Source organism: Falco rusticolus, chromosome 14 (genome assembly GCF_015220075.1).
Source record: "Falco rusticolus isolate bFalRus1 chromosome 14, bFalRus1.pri, whole genome shotgun sequence".
NCBI lineage: Eukaryota > Metazoa > Chordata > Aves > Falconiformes > Falconidae > Falco > Falco rusticolus.
Window position 1 is genome coordinate 17,566,724 of NC_051200.1, and position 23,027 is coordinate 17,589,750.

General features: G+C 37.4%; 1 protein-coding gene across 3 annotated transcripts in view; it reads right to left on the minus strand.

The window, feature by feature from the left end:
• Positions 1 to 23,027, minus strand: part of DIAPH2 (diaphanous related formin 2) — a 244,533-nt gene that overhangs the window by 76,172 nt on the left and 145,334 nt on the right. For all 3 annotated transcript variants that reach the window (XM_037407809.1, XM_037407808.1, XM_037407807.1), the window contains one exon: positions 8,217 to 8,352. In XM_037407809.1, coding sequence (XP_037263706.1) covers positions 8,217 to 8,352 — 136 coding nt within the window. The remainder of the gene's footprint in view (positions 1 to 8,216; positions 8,353 to 23,027) is intronic.

Sequence of the window (23,027 nt, forward strand, 5' to 3'; positions counted from 1 at the left end):
ATGCACAGTGTTAAAGTAAATTTGGAAGAGGTTTTATCTAAACATTGCTTCCAAATGTTAGCTATATTTCCATGCACAAAATAAACAGTCGCATTTTTTCCCAGCTCAAAATTTTCACTACATACTAGAGAAGGGAATGAGAAACATTATTTTCTGATTTAGATTGGAACAACTAGAAACTCAGTGAGATCAATTTCAGTTTCTTTTTGTGGCCTCTCTTGCACAAAGTTTTACCTCAGCTTTTAGCATGTTATCATCTATCAAAAAAGGTAGGAATAAGCATCTTCTAGCAGATTTTTTCAGGACCTTCATGATGACTGCTTTTCCAGTTTGTACTAGAAAGGATATTTTGATTAGAACATAAAAAATCCCAATAACTAGTATTGGTCTTAAATGAAACAGAAGAACTGAGGTAGCACTATTGATGGTAAAATGAAACAACGAAATAGCTTGGGCTTTTTAAGGTACTTGAATAACTTAGAATTACAGAAACTGCAAGTCACTTAAAGCCACAGCGGATCCCAGCCCATGCATCCAAAACATGATCCACCTCCTTCCTACTTTGTTTCTGTGGTTCAGATGCACAGCTAAGGATCAATGAGGCCCTGGGAACATGCTCTTCTACCTGAAGTGTTTTGCTGCCTTCCCTTTTCCTTGTCTGCTGATAACTGCAGGAATAACCAACTATTTTACTGGTGCGCTTTCATTTTCCAGTAATGGCAATACTCACATGTACGTTGCAAAACATCTTATACTCGTTAGTACAAATATACTAACTACATAGTAATACAAGTTAATAAATAGTGTAAATATTGCACAGCCATTCGGGCAAAAATTTACAGCAACTTCCCAGGAATTTTTTCCTAAATTTGGGCCCTTACTGAAAGAGTCCAGTCAAATACCATGTTAGGTAACACGTGCTGTCTACCTGCCTGCTTCTCCAAATGGTTTCAAAATTATACTTCTAATCACACTTTGCACTACCCTGTTGTGGACTTTTAAGGTACATTCCATAAGTCTAATATGAATCCTGTATAAACTTTTGATCAATAATCAGTACCGCATCTTTTAAATCATTTTTATTCATTAATATATTCACATAAAAAGGTCAGTTTTCAGTGTCTTTTGGAAAGTGTGTTTTCCTCATATATTTGCATTTTATTAATTTGCTAAATTAATTTTGTATGCATAATAAATATCTTCAGGAAGCAGTCTTCCTCAGCATTTTGCACTAGAATACAGTCTCATGACTGTTATGTACTTTTTAATTAAAGGAGAACAAGTTAGGACAGTATGACAGATAAGTGAACTTGTATCTTATGTCAGTTCACAAAACTAGACAAATCCCTGCTTGCCAATTAAGCTCATTGTTTATGATAACCTGATCTCAGGCTTACATAAAGTTAACAGAATGAGAAAAAAACATGCTTTGCTGTACTGGCAGGTTATTGAAAACAATTTTTGAAACACACACAGTTATTCATTTTCTGAACATGTCACAGTGGTCAAGGTCTGCTTCAGCAGCAATGTATTTAATTTAAATACATCAGCATTACCCCTGGAGCCTCATTCTGAATGGACTTATGCCCCTTGCAAGGATGATTTTCACTTAACTTAAAAAAATAGGCTTTAACACGGATTTACTTAGTAACAAATGGGAAGACATTGCCTCTATGTGGGAAGGAAAAGACTGTGCAGCTCAAAAAAAAAAAAATCGAAGAAAAATGACCATATGATACCTAAATGCATCTGTAATCAAGTTCTACTACTGTTTGAAGGCTATGCTTCAATTACAGTACTAAGTGACTTTTAAATTTATGTGATTAGCAGATACATAAGGCAGCAGAAAAATCATCAATGCTTTTAAAACTCCTCCAATATTTTAGGGAAGAAACAGTCTTGGAAACTCATATTCTTGCTACCTTTTTTTTTTTTTTTTAATTAAACTATTTGTACTGGTTTTGACTGGGATAGAGTTAATTTTCTTCATAGTAACTACCAAGGGGCTATGTTTTGAATTTGTGCTGTAAGCAGAGTCAGTAGTACAGTGATGGTTTTGTTACTGCTGAGCAGCGCTTCCACAGAGCCAAGGGCTGCTCTGCCCCTCACCCCACCCCACCAGTGAGCAGGGGGGCACAGGGAGCTGGGAGGGGACACAGCCGGGACAGCTGACCCCACCTGACCCAAGGGATGTCCCACACCATGTGACACATGCTCAGCATACAAAGCCGGGGGAAGGAGGAAAGGGGGGGCGTTCAGAGTGATGGCGTTTGTCTTCCCAAGTCACTGTTACTTGTGATGGGGCCCTGCTCTCCTGGGGATGGCTGAACTCCTGCCTGCCCATGGGATGTGGTGAATGAATCCCTTGTTCTGCTTTGCTTGCATGCACAGCTTTTGCTTTACCTATTAAACTGTCTTTGTGTCAACCCACGAGTTTTCTTACATTTACTCCTCTGATTCTTTCCCCCATCCCACCAAAGGGGGAGTGAGCAAGCAGTTGTGGGGCTTAGCTGCCGGCTGGGGTAAAAGCACACCACAGCTATTACTTAAATATTGTAGTGACCTCACTCAATTGAAATTATTCCAAGTCCTAAAACAATTTAAGTCAATTGTACTAATTGATGTCACAAAAAATACCAGATTTCAGTGCCAGACCCAAAAGTGGCCAATGCTGATCTTAAATTCAGTTTGGGATGACAATTACAGAGTCAAATAGTTAAAAAATAAACCTCCCTGTGACACAACAAAAATATGAATCAGGTAGTAAATGCTTTATATGAGCCTTTCTACCTTTTAGAAGAAAACTTTTGTAGCTGACTTTTTCCTATTACAGAGTTTGCAAGAAAACGTTTTGAAAATACATTTTATTTTAGAGCAAAACCAACTGCGTGCGCACATGATAGAGAATCAATAAACTTTCATGAAATGGCTTAAAAAACGGTCAGCTAGCTCTTGACAGACTTATCACTCACTGTATCTTCTCTTTTATCACCCATTTAATATTAAAAAAAAAGGGAAACAATTAGTTCAGACTAAACAGCCAAACTTCATTTCTTAGCATGATACCTACAATACATCATGTTTTGGGAAAAAACCAAAATAAAATAAAATAAAAAATCTTTCAAAGGATCTTTATTAAGCTTCTTTTTTGTGATTAGCTTTTTCAATAGTGGCTGGAAAGACAAGCATGCTATTTCAGGACTTTTCCTACTAAGAATGTGTACATAGTAAACTGCCATGGCAAATGTAAAGCTGTAACTGACCATATTTTTTAATCCTTTCTACACCGATTCCAAAGTGGCCCTGCAACCTTGATACTTTTCCATGAAGATTAACTGGTTTCACATGGACTGGGCAAGTATGGAATCTGAATTTAACACACACATCAAAATGTAGCAGAATTAAGAATATTTAGCCCAAGATGTTTCCAACAGGAAATTCAATGTTGACCCTGATATGTCACAGGCAGGATTTACCTGGAATCTACTGACTAGCCCTACTGCAACCATGGAAACCCACACTCAAAACAATAATTATTACAGTGATTATTCTTACAAGAATACAGAAGATAGCACAAACCATGTATAGTTTCAGAACTCATTTATAATCTAGAGCCCAATCCCAAATATGAATTTACTCATTAATACTTGTTTCATTATGCTGGTACAAACCAACTATCAGTTCTTTGACTTTTCTATAGTTTCTAGTTGATAGTTTTTTCATTACTACCGTATTTCACTGCCTAAAGAGACTTCTGTTTTTAGCTTTTGATGGCTCCCTGAAAATCATCTTCTATGTGGTGAAGTTGAACATTCTGTACTCTCAAGACAAATGCTACTACGTTACAGCACAAACCTTTGGGAGTATGACACTGAATGGTGCCTCTCTAGGTTTACAAATCTAAATTTTCAGACCTTCAAAGTCACACTTTTACCTTTACTACTCACCTGGCGATGTCTAAAAAGACACAGCCATAATTCTGCTTTCTGCTTTCAACAAAAATGTATATTCTGGATACAAATCCAGAAGCAGAGTCTTGGTTTCTGCTGCACATTTAAAAGATGAAATGCAATATGTTTAGAATTTTTAAAATATTCTACCAGCGGATTGCATAACTCACCAACAACCAGTAATTTCAAGTTGAAAGTCTGATTATACAACTAACGACAAACCACTGAAATCAATGCCATAGCATTCAAGTTCATTTGATTATACCTCTGCATTTGAGAAGAAATAGGCTTTTATAATGAAAATAAATATCCTTTGGTGCCTTACCTAACTTTTCCTTTGAAGTATACATTTCCTTACCATCAGCCTTTTAAATTACCTTGAAGTATAATGATTGTAATGGAGTACAAAACTGCTAATGCATGTGGAAGTGTTATAACTTTCCATTATTGAATACTTCATATGGAAAATTATTCGTAAAGATCGATTATTATACATATTGGCAAATGATCATTATTTAATTTATAGTTCTAAGTTAACTTTACGTATACTACTGTTAAACAGCTGGGGGAGGCTGTTCAACAGCAAGCATAAAGAGGCTCCTCAACATGGTATTCTTTCCCACACAACCTGGGAAACTAGTCTTGTGAAGGCAGCATCTTAACAGTTCTATTAGAAATGAGATACTACAATCACAGGAAAACATCATCATTGCATTAAGACAGAATTTAGTCAGCAAACTTGTCCCACCATTACAGTCAAATAAACTTCCATTTCACAATAATTCTAAATGCATTTCTCCTCCTTGCTATCTGATTCCTGAACAAACCTTGTAAGAAAGAAAAAGTTATTGGATCAAATAATTTGATTATTTCAGAAATGCTTTTTAACACTGGAAGTTCTACAAAATACACAAATACAATGTTACGCAGCAATTACATTCAGATAAAGAATATGACAAGTATTTCCAAAATTAATAATACCTGATTTCTGAACTAACAATGCTTTCTCCAAGGAAAAGGAAAGTTGAATTTGCACAGACAACTACCCAAAGTTACCACTTGTTACTGCTCAGTAAATAGTCCCCAAGAAACCTACTTTTAAGAGAAAAGAATCCGACTGTTCTGCCTTTCTTCAGCTGTAATTATCCTAACCTCAGAATTCACAGAGTCTAATAATTTTTCTCCCCTGACAAATTACTTCATTAAATCAGTTTACCTGGAAGGTACCATATGCCATACTCATACTTTTTCCATTGCAAAATTTTAACAGGTTATAGTTTATGTTGTTATTTCTCTTTAGCTGCTTTTGATGCATGTTAATAAAATTTACAGTAATTTTGACACACACACATACACACCCCTCCATTAAGATGGCTTCAAACTCCTGCATAAACAGATCTTAAAAAAAATTTTGAGCAACTCATGCATAATTGCTTTGAAGAAGAAAAAAAAAAAAAAAAAATCAAACCTCATCCTGGTTCTATAGATGCTCACATTGAAGCATAATGTAATCTCCATCTAATTTTATTCTGTGAATATTGTATTTCAGGAAGAGTGCAGCGTATTCAAACAGACCATCAACATCAATATGAAAGATAATGACCTCCCAAAGGAATTGTAACTCTTGCTTCATTGGCATCCAGCACCATAAACTAATAATCTGTAGCACGTAAATAAGCCCCAAGTTTTATCACTCAGGCACCCCATTCAATCAACTAGCCAATATATAAATTCAAAGGATTAAGGCTAAGACATTTACAAAACAGTATGTATCTCATAATAAACTTAGTATGGATTTCTGTTTATGCTAAAGGACATGGAAGGAAGACTTAACAATCAGGAAAGCAGGGAATCATTAGAGAACTGTAGGAAGGGTGACCTTCCTGAATTGTATCCTGCAACAGTCAATGCAAGTATAACAGCAGTTCAAGGGAACAACAGAATTATTGCTGATCCCAGCACACACCAGTTTGAATACTACACTGGTAGAGGGGACTGTGATAATGGGATATTTAGGTGGTTCTTACCCCACTCACAGAAGAGTGCTTGTCCATATTACAAAGGACTTATTTTATTTTATTTTGGCAGGTGACAGATATCAAGGAAAGATTAATCAAATGCTGAAAGAGTGAACTAGAAAAGTCTCATTAAAAATCTCCATGAGCTTAACTTCCCCAAATATAGGAAATGTACGTATGCATCACCTTTATTTAAATTTTGTATTTTGTTTATAATTAAACTGAAATTATTTGAAGAATCTTTATATGGCATGAAATTAAACCTCGTCATCTATACAAAGCAATGCAGCTGTTCACTAAAACCTATGCTACATTATATTCTATGCAGTGTCAATGCCACTTTGAGCAAGGCCACAAATAATAGGACTTGTAGTACCACTGCAGAAACCCTCCAAGCCAGCCCTAGGGAAGTCACTTGAAAACCAACAGAAACGAATCAAATCAACAGCAAAACTCTGAGGTTTTGTGGCAAACCTATGTACACAAACACACAAGATTTTTTAAAAGATTCTCACATAAAACATTTGCTTGCATGGTATTCAAATGAAGTACAGTGCTATATTTTTTAAAGCTCAGAATACAAAGAATGAAGTATTGGGAAAAACAATTTATCACAATCTGCAAATATAATAGCAAATCTAGTATATGATCTCTTAAAATATAATTAATAGTACATACAAAGTGATCACAGAAGAATGATCTTTCACTTGTAAAAAAAAAAATAATTGTTCTCATATTGTCCACTACTTTGTTTTTGCAATTTATATATGGATTGCTGATTTTTACCAAATGTAAAGTGTGAAATTACTGAGCAGAAAAAAAGCACAAAGTTGTGACACTTGTATACATATATCAATAAAGACAAAACAGCGCTACTTGCTGAAATCGTTGCAAATATTGATTTGCATCAGATTGATGAAGTAATGCTTAAATAGATGATATATTTTTAAGATGTATTACATTCCTTAGGGGCTGGCTGTCCACGCACAATTCACAGATTTTCACTAGTGATGAGAAATTTACCGATACACCAGAAATACTGGTGTTCTAAATTTATGAGACACTAAACAGTAGCGTATTACACGACAATATTTTTGCACCACTGCATTATCAGTGATGTAAATTCTGACCAGTACCTTGTCTTTGAATGGTTCTGTGTTCATCTCCACAATCTTAAATGCTGGAGTGGGTCTGTTTGCCTGGTCTAGTATTTCTCCAGTATTTTTCACCCTTGTATAAACTAACTTTACAGATGCTGTATCTAGGCCCTTGGAAGCCAGTCTTATTTCTAAATTTATCCCCATTTGATACACCTCCAGCATATCACTATGTTAGTTTGTCATAATTATATGGTTTACTGCAGTGTCATCCTTACACAAAGTTAACGCATCATCACAACCTCCATAAAGGTCATCACAATCAAGAAGGAAACAGCATTTTTCCATGAGTATGTACCTGTTAAAACTGTTCAGTGGATAAAAAGAACAAGAGTTTTACAGCTGAGTCAGATTAGCAGTTTAACACAAATTCATGGAAACTGAACAAAAAAATGCAGCCTCAGGTAATCTCTTGCACAAATAATGTACAGTTTTACAACCTCTACTTGCCTTCTGGAGTCAAAAACCTAAATAATAAAGCCTGTATTTAACAACCTTCTGGAAATCTGCACAGCATCAATATCAAGACCTCTTGATTCTTCCTACTTTCCTCTAAGGTGGCCTCATGCAAAACACAATATTCCCACAGCTGACAAGCTCAACATGCTGCTTTTTATCATGCTGAAATGTCACTCTACACTTAGGCTCCAAGCTCAACCACATTTTCCACCTCCTAATAGGACAGTTCAGAGAACATCCATTATAACATAGAGCCTCCAAGCCCAAAAAGACAGACATAAACTGCCACGCTACCTTGATTATAGAGATGTTTACAGAATGAAATTAATGGCAAAGCAACTAAGATACTTCTTCTTGGAAGTAAATCCATATAAAAAAATCAATTAACTGCTGCAAATGAAAACAAGCCAATAATTCACAACAAAACACCTTGAAAGAAACATGTATATTGTGGCAGGTAATGGAATAATATGATCAGGTAGGCTAAAACAAAACAGAATTTTCACTGAAAAAGTTAACCTTTTTCTTCAGCTTTCAAAACAGCAGGTGTTTTTCGTATCGATCAGGAATACCTTCAGTTTGTTACTCCTTCCTTTCCTTTTAACAAATCTGTACTAAAAATGATGCCTTACCTTTGTTCATATCAATCAACTGCTGCTTCTTCTTCTGTCGCTCCAGTTTCTCTTGTTCAGCCTTCTCTTTAGCCAATTTGGCTCTCTTTGTTTTCTCCTCCATTTCTCTTCTTTTGTTGTTTTCTTTTAATGCCTCCTGCATTAGGTAAAATGAACATGGGTGTCTATATACTAAGGAAAATTAGAAAAACAACAATAATCTTGTTTGCACAGATAGTGTATTTACATCCAATGAGCGGGGGAAAAAACCCAGGGACTGGCACCCAGTATTTGAAGCATCTTCAGGAATCTTTGAGGGAACATAACTCACCACACTGTTTGTACACATTTACATTATTAGATAGTGAGAAGAATGAAAACTAAAATAGCTTTGCCTCTATGGTGAATGACAAAGTTCCAAATTTGTCAGCAGCAACATGTTTTTTGTTTGTTGTTGGTTTTTTTTTTTTCCTGTTAGGACTGTAAGTCTAGCTTAAACTTGTAACTTGCTGTTAGGAGGGATGGATGAGTGGGGATGAAGCCAAGTTCCCACTACAAAGGAGCTCAATAACAAGTAACTGGATTACTAAAACAAGTTACTAAAATTTAAGCTACAATTCCTTAAACAATTTTCTTGAAATAGCCAAAGCAGCCTGGATCACTTACTTACACAAAACACATTAAAAAAAAAAAAAAAAAAAAAAAAAAAAAAAGGAAAACAGTTGGACTTATCAATTAAAACCCTAAACCGAAAGTCTGCGCGTCAACAGGTCACACAAACTACCGAACTAAAAAAACCCTATAGATGTAAGAGAACATCCCTGGATTGAAAAAAAATGAACACAACAAAAAAGCCCAACAAACAAAAACCAAACCACCCACAAAAAAACCAACAGCAAAACAAACCCCCCTTCCATGATCTTGCTTCCATCCCGCCTAGAAGATCCCGTCCCCTTCCAAAGGGGGCCCATGGCCATGCCCTGTGGCGGGGCTGATGCCAGCTGGCTGCCAGGCGCCCCCAGCCCCTCTCCCCCAGCCTCCTCGGCAGGACATGACCAGGTAAGGGGTGCCAAGTGCACGGGTTGAGATGGAGACAGGGGGATCGCTCACCAATTACAGTCACAGGCAAAATACTGGGGGAAGATTGATTTTATCTCTTCCCCCCTCCCCTTTCTCCTCAGGCTCAGGTTCACTCCTCATGCCCCCCTACTGCAGGCAGCACAGCAGGGATGGGGTGAACGGGCACTTGCAGTCAGCCTGTAACAGCTCCTCTCTGCCATTCCTTTCTCCTCACACTTCCACCTGCCCCACTGTGGATGAACCTGCCCCAGCGTGGGTCGTCTTCTGCAGTCCACAGGGGAGCCTCTGCTCCGGGCCCGGGGCGCCTCCTTCCCCCCGCCTCAGGCTCTGGTGCTCCCAGGGCTGTTCCTCACGCTTCTTCCCCCTCATCCTCACCATCATGCAACATGTCGCCCTTTCCTGAACAGGTTTTACACAGGCCCCGTCACCTTCACTGGGCCAGCCGCTGCAGCGCGGGAGCTGGCTGTGTCCCAGGCTGCTCCTCACAGAGACGGCTCTTGGCCAGCACCACACACAAACCCCTCACGCTTTCTCACCACTTCTTTTCACAAATACCTTCATATCTCCTTTTACATTGCCTGCTCATGCTCTCTTTTCAAAAAGAAATACTTCAGCTCCCTTAAGCTGTTCCCCAAGATCCTAAATTTCTCCTTAGCTTCACCTTCCCTAAGATTCATTTATCATGACAAAATTCACTAAAATCCATCATCATGGAATTTCACCTAATGTCAGACAGACAGACGTGATAAGCGTTAGAGATGATTTTCTTTTTTATATTCACGACAGCGATGTATTTACTGCTCCCTTTCCCCTCCATCTCGCAGTACACCAACAAGCTGTACCTACAACTGCAGGTCTGGGTTTCAGGTGATTTTGGGAACACAATATTTCCAACAAGTAGTAATAACAGTACAGAAAACACTGGATACAAAGATGTCCAGAATTAACATGGCATGTGCTCATTAATGATGTTTTAGCTCAAGAAGCTGAACAATCAATACTTGCTAAGCACAGGGCATAAGATAAATGGTTTCCATGTCAATGTTGACTTCTTTTCCCCAGACAATTTAATCATGCCTTTAAAACCAGGAAAATCATATATGTTCACAAATACAAAGAAGATTTCTTTGTGGATGTCCAAGACAATTTACCAGTTATTATTCCACAAGTAAAATTTCCTTAAGAAATGTGGAGCAGAGGCACATTACACAATTCTATATATTCCACAGAAATGACATTTCAAATGCTTTCAAATGAAGTTGACTATTCATCTTACTGTGTACACATTAGGAAGAAACTATGGACAATGACTGTCACTTCCAAAAGATAAGTCTATCTAAAGCACCTAAAAGTGTTAAGGTTTATATTAAATCATATCAGTGTTTGGTTATCCAGGACTCCCAAATGTCTCCAAATACAGAACGTTCACTCAAGTAAGGGACTGCATACTTCAGCGCACATATGCCATTTCAAGAGTTTACCAAGGTAAAATACCACAGGTAGCCCCTGTTTGGCAGAGATGCTGGATACCATAGTTACCAGCGACGTTACTTGTGGACGCACTGGAAAATCAGAGCAAGAACTGCATTTGTGGTATCGTCACATATCCAACTGCACTGAGAAACACCTTCTCTTTCAGAAAAGAGAAGAGAGTTGAAGGGCAAAAATCAATGTTTTATCCTGTTTGGGTTTGGACAGTTCTGTCTCTGCACATTCCATCACACTTGACAGAGACTTCATTTTACTGCAGCTTCACAGGCTGTAATGGAAGTAAATGCCCACAATCTTACGAGAGAAAGCAAATAAGAAATGTCATGGCTGAACTAGTAGCACACTAGCCACTGACATACTATGATTAGATCATAGATTCTGTCACACTTTTTAACAGGAAGACTACAGTAGACTGTACGAAACAAGCTCTGAAGTTACTGCATCTAGCAATTCACTTTGAGCTAGACCGTACAAGTCCTAGCTGAAGGCAGATTATATGAAAATACATATTGCAGTTCATAAAACACACTGTTTAGTAATGATGATTCAAACAAAAGCCATTCAAAATGAAAGTTTCATCTTCCTGAAGAACAGTAAAATAACAAAATACTAGTAATGGCGTGTAGGAGTGCCTATCTCCATCTGCCTACACCCATCCCTTTATAGATATGCATACCTACATACAAACAAACCAAACAACCCCCACCATTCCAACACGTACAGCACAGGAAGCACAAAGAGCTCAGATGTCCATTACTGTCTATTACTTCTTCAAAACACACACTTCCTAGTATTTTATTTACTTCCAGGATGTCAACACTTTAAGAGTATCTTCACATATAGCCACTTTCCAGAGACTACAAAGAAAGAGTTGGGGACGCCAAGTAAAAATCCACTAAGCTCTAATCACACATACCAGAGCTTTTTCCCAACAATCTGCTGCTACAACAGGTACAAGTGGCAGCAAAAGGGCATTAACACCCAGCCTCTTCTGAAATGGTTAAACTGGGCACTCTGCAAGGCAGGAGACAGAAACCCTGGCAGAACATCACATCAACATGCCTCTGGGCTTCTTGGTACCTAGACTGGCTGTTTCTGAACTAACACTGTAATGCAGCCCTGCACACAAACAGCTTCAGAAGCATTAAATAACAGAAAACTGGTACCATAGAGAAAAAAAATCTTATCCACTCTTACCTTGCTGTAGTACTCCAGTAACTGCTTGGTACCAGCTCTAGTATTTCTGATTGTTATATAGTGGATTCTTTCCTGACATCCTCAATTCTTAAAACTGCCTGCCCGCTCAAATAGTTCTATGCCGCATTCCTTGAAAGTTAATATATTTTTTTCTTCATCTACATGCCAATTCAAAATGAATATTGTGGAAAAAATTAGATCATCATTGTGATCATCACCATCATTTAATGCATGCAATTTTCTTTCATAAAGTGTATCTCAGAACCAAACCACCTGGAACGTACTACTTTGTTATTCCTCTCCATCAGGCAGTCTGACTCTTAACCATTTCGTATTTGTTACGTCGTTTACTACTGTACATTTCGTTAGAGTTGGATGAAAGCCTGAAATAAATCATTTGCAAGAACATACTCCCAGTTGTTTTCAAGTTATGTGCTGAAAGTAAAAGAAATATATATACATCTGTATTTATAAGCATACTTGATATTTAAATTAATATTTGCTACCAAATTTCATCACAGTTTTTCAAAGTTGACTGAAGACGACTGTAAATAAAGGTAAAGAGAATTTTGACTCGGATGTATAGTGGTTTCTACAGCACTTGCTTTGCCTGAATTGTATGACCAACAATCCTTTTAGGTTTCATTTTCTACAGCTTCACTACAAAGGGTTATTCTTCTTTTTGATGTGGCTTCCGTTTCTTCATTATTTATTATTTTCTCAATTTCTAGACCTCCAGACTGTGGACAAGCCTAACAATTTCTAACACAAAGGTGACAATTCTGCACCTGCCTTAGCAGTTATCTGGAGCCCACCAATCTAAAGTTAAGCCTTAAGTTAAAAGAAGTCTGGACATCAGCTCATGCTTCCATCTCTCTTCTCTTTGGCATACTTTTATACTCCTCTATGTCTATTCTCTGTCCAAGCTGTTGAGCTTCAGTGGACTGCTTTTAATACAGAACTGTACTACTTTGGGTTATCAGTTATTTTTAAGTATTGAATGGCAGTGATATCCTTTCTGTGTAGGTTTGCAGGCTATCTTACCTAAAAAGGTAGAGATCAGTTTGAGCACTGACAAAAACAGCTCTGTGATTAGCATTGCTTTTAGAAGAGGGGAAAAAAACATCAGCAGTTTTGTTACTGCAATGTAGCTCAACAGTGACAAAGTACATATTAGTGTTCACAGGTATAAACTACCCAACTATATTTATTCCCCAATTAAAGGATAAAAACACAGTAATATACTAGTTACAAATTACACAAATGTCACAAAGCAAGAAGCAATCCACAGTTAAGAATAAAAGCCCTCCCAACAGCTATGGAAAACATTTTGAAAAGTACTCATCTAGATGCTATCTTTTCAAAACATGTACGTGCATGCAAAAACTGAAATAATTTTCAAATAAATCTCAATAGACAGAAATATCTTAATGTATATAACCCCCTTTTTTGATGTGCTATTCATGCGCCTCTGTATTTTTGGTTGGTGCATTAACCGTACGCAGTTTACCAAATTCAACTGCAAATTAAAAGTTCGAGAAAGTTTGCTTGTCCGTTTTTTGTTTTTAAAGAAAAACAAAACAAATTATTGTCCCTCCTAGCAGGCATAGATTCAGCAAGGAATATTATCTCTTGTTAAGGGAGCTAAGTTGAAGGAGCACATAGCTTTATGTTCCCCCTTGTGTTTATAAGGATTCACTGAAGTGAGGCTCTTGTACGCAGGATTGACAGTTTATAGTTTGGCTTCCTTAAGGAACAAATAAAAGATTAATATATCTCTTGCATTCTGTACATATCTGAAGTTTCGACAGACAAACAGATAGTCACACATAAACATGGTTGTAAGTAACCTCTCAAAAGTAAATTATTAAAAACAAGAAGAAAGAAGAACTGTAATGCACAAATCTCCTTGGATGTATTAAAGATGCAGTTGGCTACAAAGCGGTCATGCACCAATAATGAAGGCTGCCTGCGATCCCTCAGGCCTTCCCTAAATTTGCCTTGCAACTATAAAATATGTGAACTGAAGTTCCAGTGGAAAAAAAATAATCTTTTTCAGTCAGAACTCATTAGGAACAACAAACTCAGATTAAGTGGAAGTTAATCCACAGAAATAAAGGGAGTTAAAATACAGCAGATTGAGCAATCAGTTTATATGTAGAAGGACCTTTCGTGAGTATTCCTTGGAGGATAACATATGCAAATACATTGTTATCCTTATAAAAAAAATAGAAAAGCGATGCAATGAGCTGGTATTAAACAAAAGCAGACAAATTTAATTTCCTGATGGGTGGTCATGAAAGAGTAAGTAGAAAAGATTATGTTTGGGATACTGTCCCATGGTTTGCGCATCATGGCCGTTATATCTGACATGAAATGGCTTTGGCATGCCTTTCCAGATTAGGATTTTTGGCAAGTGTAGCTGCTGTTGCATATTCAGGTAGGGAGAAGGGGGTTGCTACTGCCTTACTGTGTGCGCTGCACAAGCTCTTCAAACTGCCTAGCAGTGCGAGGTAGAAGCCGTTTTCAGTGTTTACTGAACCAAGTTTAAGGCTATCAGTGAAAAACTGTATTGTATGTCTTAATTACTTAACAGTCTATGTTTGACTAATTACTAAACAGCCCCCAAGTGGACAGATTTGAGATTGTTTTAATAGCTCTTTTAAATCAATATTTGGATAGCAGAATAAACATGCATGTCTAATTCAGGCTATTCCTGTAAGTGACACAGAGCTGAAATACACAACTACCAAAACTGTATTACTGTCACTACAAACAAAACCCGAAGCAAAACAAAATTAAAAAAGCAACAAATGTTTACTGTTTTCATAACAACCTGAGAAGAGGAACCAAGGGCCACAGAAGATGAATTACTGTTTTGTTCAAAAAGTGATCGTTCTGGATCAAGGAAGAGACAAATCAACAGGCTGGCGCATGAAGCCTTGCATCACCATGCAAGCACAAAGCACAACTCTTTAGAGTCTTGAATAAGAACTCACTCTTTTTAAGGTAAGTCTGAAAAATATGTTCCTGCAGAAGTCTAAATTCAGTAGAAAAAGTGATTTATTTTTTTTTAAACAGCAGGATTTTGAATATGATGTGTTGAAAGGTTAAGAATTCCTAGCCAGAAATGTTGAAACAAATTTTAATAGAGGCTGTGAGAATTACACACAGTGCAGTGTATATTAATATAAAGTATCACAGAGTCATAGAATGATTGACGTCAGAAGGCACTTTTAAAGATCATCTAGTCCAACCCCCCTGCCATGGGGAAGGACACCTTCCACTAGACCACACTGCTCAAAGCCTCATCCCACCTGGCCTTGAGCACTGCCAGGGGTGGGCATCCACAGTTTCTCTGGGAAACCTGTGCCAGCGCCTCGCCACCCTCACTGAAAATAATTTCTTCCTTGTATCTAATCTAAAGTCTACCCTCTTCCAGTTTAAAGCCATTCCCCTTTGTCCTGTCACTACATGTCCTTGTAAAAAGTCCCTCTCCAGCTTTCTTGACAGCCCCTTCAAGTGACCTTCTGGTCATGCTTCTCTTGGTGCGGCCCAGGACGTGGGCGGCTTTCTGGGCCTGCAAGCGCACAACTGCCGGGCCATGTGGAGCTTCTTGTCAACCAACAGCCCCAAGTCTTTCTTTTCAGTGCCTGGGTTTGAAAGATCTTGCATGCTTCTTTCAAGACAGGGCTGACGGACTACCAAAAGAAAGTGTTCTAGAGGTTGTGTGGCATTACACTCCAAAGAAATGATAAACGGGGAAAGAAAACCCCTACATCTAAGGGATATGCTTATTCATCTGCAATTTTTTTCTTGAGGTTTCTTACACCTTCCACTTCATGCTTCTCATTATAATTTGACAGGATAATCCAATTCTATTAGTTTGCCTTGGATTTTCCTAAACGTGATAAGCAAACTAATATGAATTTATGGAAGTGAATGAGCTATAATTTACTACAACATCAGCAAGCTAATTGAAGATGCAATAATGCAGCGATCAATCTGAAATCACAATTAAGAAAAACATGGATTCAAATTATCAAATTATCTTAATAAGATATATGAACAAACAGAATGATGAGGCTAAGACTACATGAAACACCCTTGTGGAGATTTCAGAGAAGTCAGATTCCTTCTAACCCATGACAGCTTTTCAGAATTGTGTGAGGTGCAGACGTAAGGGATGGATAGGTCTCTTTTAGACTTCAACTCTTGACAAAGTGAGTCACTTAGAGCAAGTAATAAAGTCTACTGGTTTACAAGAGGTTCCCAGCATCTGAGTTAGATTCACAGTTTAAGTATCGTGGCAGTCAAAACCCCAAACTATGCCTAGTTTCCAGAGTGGAATAAGGATTCAAAATCTTCATTTAAATATTATAAATTTCCCAAAATAATGCCTGCCATCAGCACTGAATTGAGAGTGTGTTTAAAACTATCTAATGGAAAATTTGAAAGAAAAGTTTTTAATTCCGTTCCTTTTCAAGGCTAGGAAACTTAACTCCACCACTTCCTCTAGACCATGTTTTCCCATATTACTTCTGAAAATATTACTTAATCAAAAGCATCACTACCATGAAATATAACATCTGTTGCTTTTACCCCATCCACAAGGGCAACCACATCGCCACAGAAGAAATTTAAGACTTGTCTGAAACAAATTCCAACCTCATTTATGTTGCCTATTACTTCTACACTTGCCTACCTTCAAATACTTGCAAATGCAGTATACTGTAACTCAGCTCAATTTATTATTATTTATTTTTACATATTTTGGGTATCTTCCAAGAGGAATGCCATCACACCTTCTATATCATGAATAGAGTAGCTTCTTATCTACCAGTACCAACAGCTTGTGAATAGAGTAGCTACTTATCTAGCAGTACTAACAGCTTGTTAATAAAGTTGATGAGTTATCACGCCTATGTGAATTCTTTTGATTCTAATTCTATTACTTATAAACTTTCCCAGCCTACGTCTAATTACTGATTTGTTCAATATTATGATTTAAAAAACAAAAATAATTCTCCAGCACTAGCTGGATGTATGCACTCAGATGAGAATTTAGAGAGCTTACAAAAGGGTATTTGTGGGGGGGTTGGGGCAGGGGAGGAGGAAGAGCTTGCTATATACTGCCTGTTAGCATGAACAACGTTTCACTATTGATACTACCTCTTGGGAAATTTTGCTGGAGAACATATTCTTAGTCATTATTCTTTATTTTTTCATAGCTTCTTCTTAGCTAGAAACTGCTATCTTTCAGACTACATTAAAGAACTGGTACTTTTTAGGCAAAAGGGAGAAACTATTCCCAGACAAGTAACCAGGGAGAACAATGAATAAATACAGCCTTGCTTTTATACCACTCCTGAATTACCAACTCAATTTATGATTTTGAAAGCTGGGACTTGACTATGTATTGCATTTCATAGTAAATCATATGTTTATTATGTATTTATTTATGTATTGTATATTCATTGATTTATATTTTTTTAGCCAATGACCTGGTATATTCAAAGGACATTTCAAAAAAGCCATGGGGGGGGAGGGGGGGGAACAACAACTAAAACCCAAAAACATTCCTGAGTCATGGAGTTTGAAATTTACTTTGAAACAAGTTACAAGCAAACAGATAACAGGAAGGAGAAAAGGTCTTACAGGTACATTTATACTCAAGATGCTTTATCTACTGTGGTGGAAGTTTTTTCTTACGAAGGCAACATCACAGATACTTTGTTTCCCGCCTGGTACAGGGCTACCATCTTACAAAATCTTGAAAGCCCACGGTAGCAGGTGCTCCATAAAATGTTTTATCATTTTGGGGAGATTTGCACTTTCTGGATCTTGAATTACAGGGTTACCGTAAAAAAGAACCCAGCCACATAGTAATCATCAATCAGTAGTCAGTTCAGATACAAAAGGGCAGTTCATTTCATAGGTCTCTGTTGATGAGTTACTCACATCTGCTTAGATATTTACTTATACTAGAACACAACTCTTTTCCCCTAAGTACATAAATAATGGAATTTAAAGATTCAATTACTTATTCAAAGTGCTGCATTTAAACAAATGTGAGGGAAACAGTCACCACTGATAAAAATGTCTACCAGATATAAAAGAATATCACTTCACTGAAGGAAAAAGCTTCTCTGTATTTCCTAACAACTATGCCCATCAAAGCCTGTTATTGCTTCAAATTCTACCCAACTATTCTTATAGGCCTTATTACAACATCTGTTTTTCAGACTCAAAATTCACCTTTAAGACTACCTGCATTAAAGGGGGAGCCCACAGAGCAAACGAAATATGAAATATTTAAGAACTGTATAAAAGAAAAGAACATTTCCTATCTAATGTAAAAGTATTTATTTCATACAACTTCTGTACAGCACAAAATCTGATTAAAAGAAAGTTTTTGTCCACTTGCAGATGCAGGCATGAAAGATTTGGTGGATATTTTAAATACTCTAGCACCAACAGAAACATTCAGGAAGTGACAGATTAAAAATATTTCTGATCATTTGATATAAACTCTAAGACAGCAGGTTAAAGTGAAGATCCAAAACAAAAGAACAAACTGGCATCTTGCTTCAGGCAAATGATTAATCATTATTTGATAAGAGCTTGAAACCGTATCAAACCAAAATAAATCAGTTTGCAATTGTCCTCAAGGACAATAGAGATTTGTGTTTATTTTCAGTGGAAGACAGACACTAAATCAATAAAATCTAAAAAACATTTCTTCAAAATAGTCCTAAATATAAAAGGCATGTTATTATTCAGTGGATCTACCATTTTATCTGCAAAGAGAAAAAAAACACAAAAGCAAACCCAGAAAACCTGAAGCGCCCCACGCCACACCACCCCCACCCCCCGCCCCCCCTTTTGATTAAATGTCTCTTTAATTGTCAGCTCCAAGAATACACTTCCCCCCCCTTCTTCCGCCCCCCCCCCCCCCCCCCCCCCCCCCCCCGCCCGCTTTCCAGGCCTGATTTTGTCTAGTGCTCTGTTTGCAAAGGAAGTGCTCAAGTGGTTTACTTACTTCTTGTGATATGCCTCGAATACAATGAGGTTATCAACACCTACTTAAGCACAAAATCAAAGTAGTAAACAGACAGGTGACACAAGTACCAGCAAAAATCTAGTTAAAAGCTCACTTCATAGGTTTAAATATGCTACCTAATCTCAGGACAAATAAATAAAAGACTAAGCAAGAAGCAGGACAGCCATGAGGGGACCATGAGAGACAAGATTTCTAACTGTAAAAGGCAGAAGGGTAAAGCAATACAAACTTTATTTCGTTGTTTCACTACACCCTGGGCTCTAATTATGTTTCCTGCAGAAATGGTTAGAGAAGCTTGGGGATAAAACAGGAGCAGACATAGAATAATAAATAAACAAACTCTGTTTCTTCTATCTGCATCTCTGGGTTGATTCACTATATTACAGCTCAATTAACTTAAATGGCTCACAAGGACTATTTGGTTAGATGGCTGGTCAGAGGTGCTGTAAGTTTGACTATTTACAGTCATATGATGGGCAGTTTTCATGGTGTCACTTAGACTGTGAATTCCTAACGCTGCGGTGGGTTTTTTTTTTCTCCTCCTACCATCACAGAACAGCCCCAAAATACTTACTCTGTCCCACAAAAGTAGACAAACGTTGATAAAAACTAAATACAAAACATTGATTTGGTACTTTGGAAACTTTTTACCTGTACAGTTATAAAGTCATAGAAAAACTAACAAAAACTGTCCATAAGTCATTAAACTTCCAGGGTAACTGTCCAGTACTGGGAAAAGTATAGGAAGTGCACCTGTGGCAACCAGTAAGTCTCACACAGAAAATGAGAAAGGGCAGCTCACACTGCCTGCCTACAATTTCCTTCCCTCCTGTAGTTTAGGGGTAACAGAATAACAACCTATTTATATGGAAAATTTTGTTGAAGACAAACTACTGGACGCAAAGGAGTATCGCAGTATTGCTTGTACATTTTGATCAGAAGAATGAAGGATGAAAAAACAGCACTGACTATTCCAGAAAATGTTTCTCTCACACTCTAGATACTTGCCATTCAGCACAAGAACTTCTGAATGCTTATATTATGTGGAGGTGCATTTATTATATACTGTTTCTGTCCAACTTGCAAAAGGCAAGCAATTAGAAAACATAATGCATGCATATATATGTGGTTTTTCAAGTAATAAACAGGCATTATTTTTCAATTGATACATGGCGCTTCCTCTAATGATGTTTATAAGTCTTTAACTTGAGTTTTCAAAGGACCAGCTGTTTTCTTAACATTAAAATAGCTTGATATAAACATAAGACAAATATATATCAAGCTCCAAACATACTATTATATATATATGTATACATAAACATATAAACACACAGAGAACATTTTCTCTGTAACCTGGGGATGTGCCCTGCAGAATATATTTTTGAACGAATTCTTTTGAATTCATCTTTAAAAACATCCATATATATTCCATCTTTTTCAAATACACTAGCTGAATTGCATGATTCTGTAACATAAGGTATTCTTATCTTTACTAGCAAATGAAAGGAAGAAAAACTGTCATTACAATCAATCTATTTAGTCAGTATTCTCACTTTTACAGAGCGGAATCATTCACAGAATCAGCGGTTGAACAAAGGGAAATCCAAGCAACAGCTGTTCTACAAAGGCAGCAGGAGACAAGTGATGATTTCCTGAAGGGCTATGTTCAATTCTAAGTGCTCACAAAGGCCAGTTATCTCAAACGATACAGACCGTAGTTTCATGGTGTATAGGCACACGTATATGATGCATACATAAAGTATTTGTTGTTCGTAACTGACCCTCAAGGGAAACCTCCTCAAAGCCCAAGAATCGCCCACCCTGCTGTGCAGGAAGGTGAGGCGGTGGGGCAGGGGCCAGCCGGGTTGAACAGGGCACTCCTGGCGGAGCTCTGACACAAAGCACAAAACACAGAGAAGTGGAAGGACAACTACACCATCCAGGAGGAATACTGCCCAGGTAGGGAAGTAATTAAGAAAGTCAAAGCTCAAATGGAGATAAAACTGGCAAGGTACATGAAAAGCCATAAGAAAAGCTTTTATAGCTACAAACATATACAAAAGGAAGGTTAAGGAAAATGTAGGTCTGCTGCTGAATGGAGCATGGTACCTAACATCAAAGAAGAAGCTGAGATGGTCTGCGCTGCCTTCATCTCAACCTTTGCCATCACTCTCTCACAGGTAGTTTAAGCAACTGACTGATGTCCCTGCAAGGCCTCTATTTCATCAAAAAGTTGTGGGACTCAAGGAACTTCTTCAGTGCCTGGAAAAGGCAAATGTTATGCTCATCTTCAGAAGAGTGAAGAAAGCTTGGTGAGCTACACACTACTCAGTCATGGCTTCTGTTTTCCAGAAGATCAGAGAGCAATTCTTTCTGTAAGGCATTTCAAGGTACATAAAGGGCAAGAAGGTGACTGGAAACACCTGACATCTGACTTACTGAGGGTAAATTGTGCCCAACCTGACCGTCTTCTCTAATGAGATGACCGGCTTTTTGGATGAAGAGAAGGCAATGGATATGGCCTACTTGGGCTTTAGTAAACCCTTCAATACAGACTCCTAAAGTCATGGTATCTTCATTCATGGAGATACTCAAAACTCAGATGGACAAGGTCCCACGCAGCTTGAACTACTACACTAGCCCTGCTTTCAGCAGAATGTCAAATTCAATGACCCTCTTAACATCCTCCTCCAACCTAAATTACCTTATGATTCTATGGTTTATCTTGTCATCACGTATGTTCACACCAGAAATGTTCGCAACAAACCCAGAAGAACCAATCTAAAGAATTTTTGAACTTCTAATTTAGAATTGCTAGCAGTAGAAGAAACAAGCTTTATCAATAGACAGGCATTAGCAATAACATTAGGAGAACGACTAACAGGAGGAAATGTCATCAATATTTCCAAAATATCTGGAATTATTCTTCAGTCCTTTACCAAAATACTAATAAAAATTAATGAGACCACTTAGAGTAAGCATACAGGCATTAGTCTGAGCTGGACAAATTTAATAAATATGCACGCTACGGGGAGTATTAGGAGATGCTGTATATGCTCAGTCTTTTCCGATTGCTCCTGAATTCTTATCAGTAATTATGACTCCTTTTTACAGTTAATTCCACAGATTAAACTAGTTTCAGTGTCTTTTTCCTTTTGGGAAACTTCTCACAAGCATCAAAATGTTGCAGAAAAACTTAATTCTTTTTAGTACTTTTTTCTTTATAGAAAAAAAAAAAATCCTGCACTGTGAACTTTTAATGCTTGCCCTAGGCCTTCCTCAAGTGTCTGGAAAAAATTAAATCCCTAAACAAGAATCTTTATGCCACTAAAATCTACAAGGTTCTGCTCTAGTGGATAAAATAAGTCAAGAAACTCTCAAAAGACCTAATTACAATTACTACTACTGTATCTATCTGAACAAGTGAATTGACTGAAGCACAAATGATGCTACGTGAGCCTCAGATTTCACTTTTTTTCTAGTGAAGCATTACTATTGAAATTAGTATGCATCATACATATGGTCCAAGTTAATTTCCTTATTTAATAACTTTCTTTAAAAAAAGGCTTAGAAGATAAAAGGACAGATAAATACTTTAAAGACCACAGCACTAGATGGAAATAATGAACTATTTAGACCAACATGTAGCAGTAGAACAGTACCCTAGCAGATTATTTTTTTCACTTTTTAAAATTATAAAGCAATGCAAGAGATTAACCCTACTTTTCCTCAAACCCAAACCCACTATTTATGATAGGTTATTTCTGTATGGAATGCAAGTTTAATATTCCAAATGAGAACGCAGAAATTGACAATTCTGTCTTGATAAACTAGATTAGTTTACAGAGACTTAGTCTCTGGGATAATTTTCCACCCAAGAAAACCATTCAATTGCAGTTCGTTATTATCAGGCCAAATATAATATCATGAATATCGTAAGAAGAACTAAGAATAAAGAGGTTTGTAGAAACTCCAAGAGCAGAAAGGCCTCCAACCTCTGA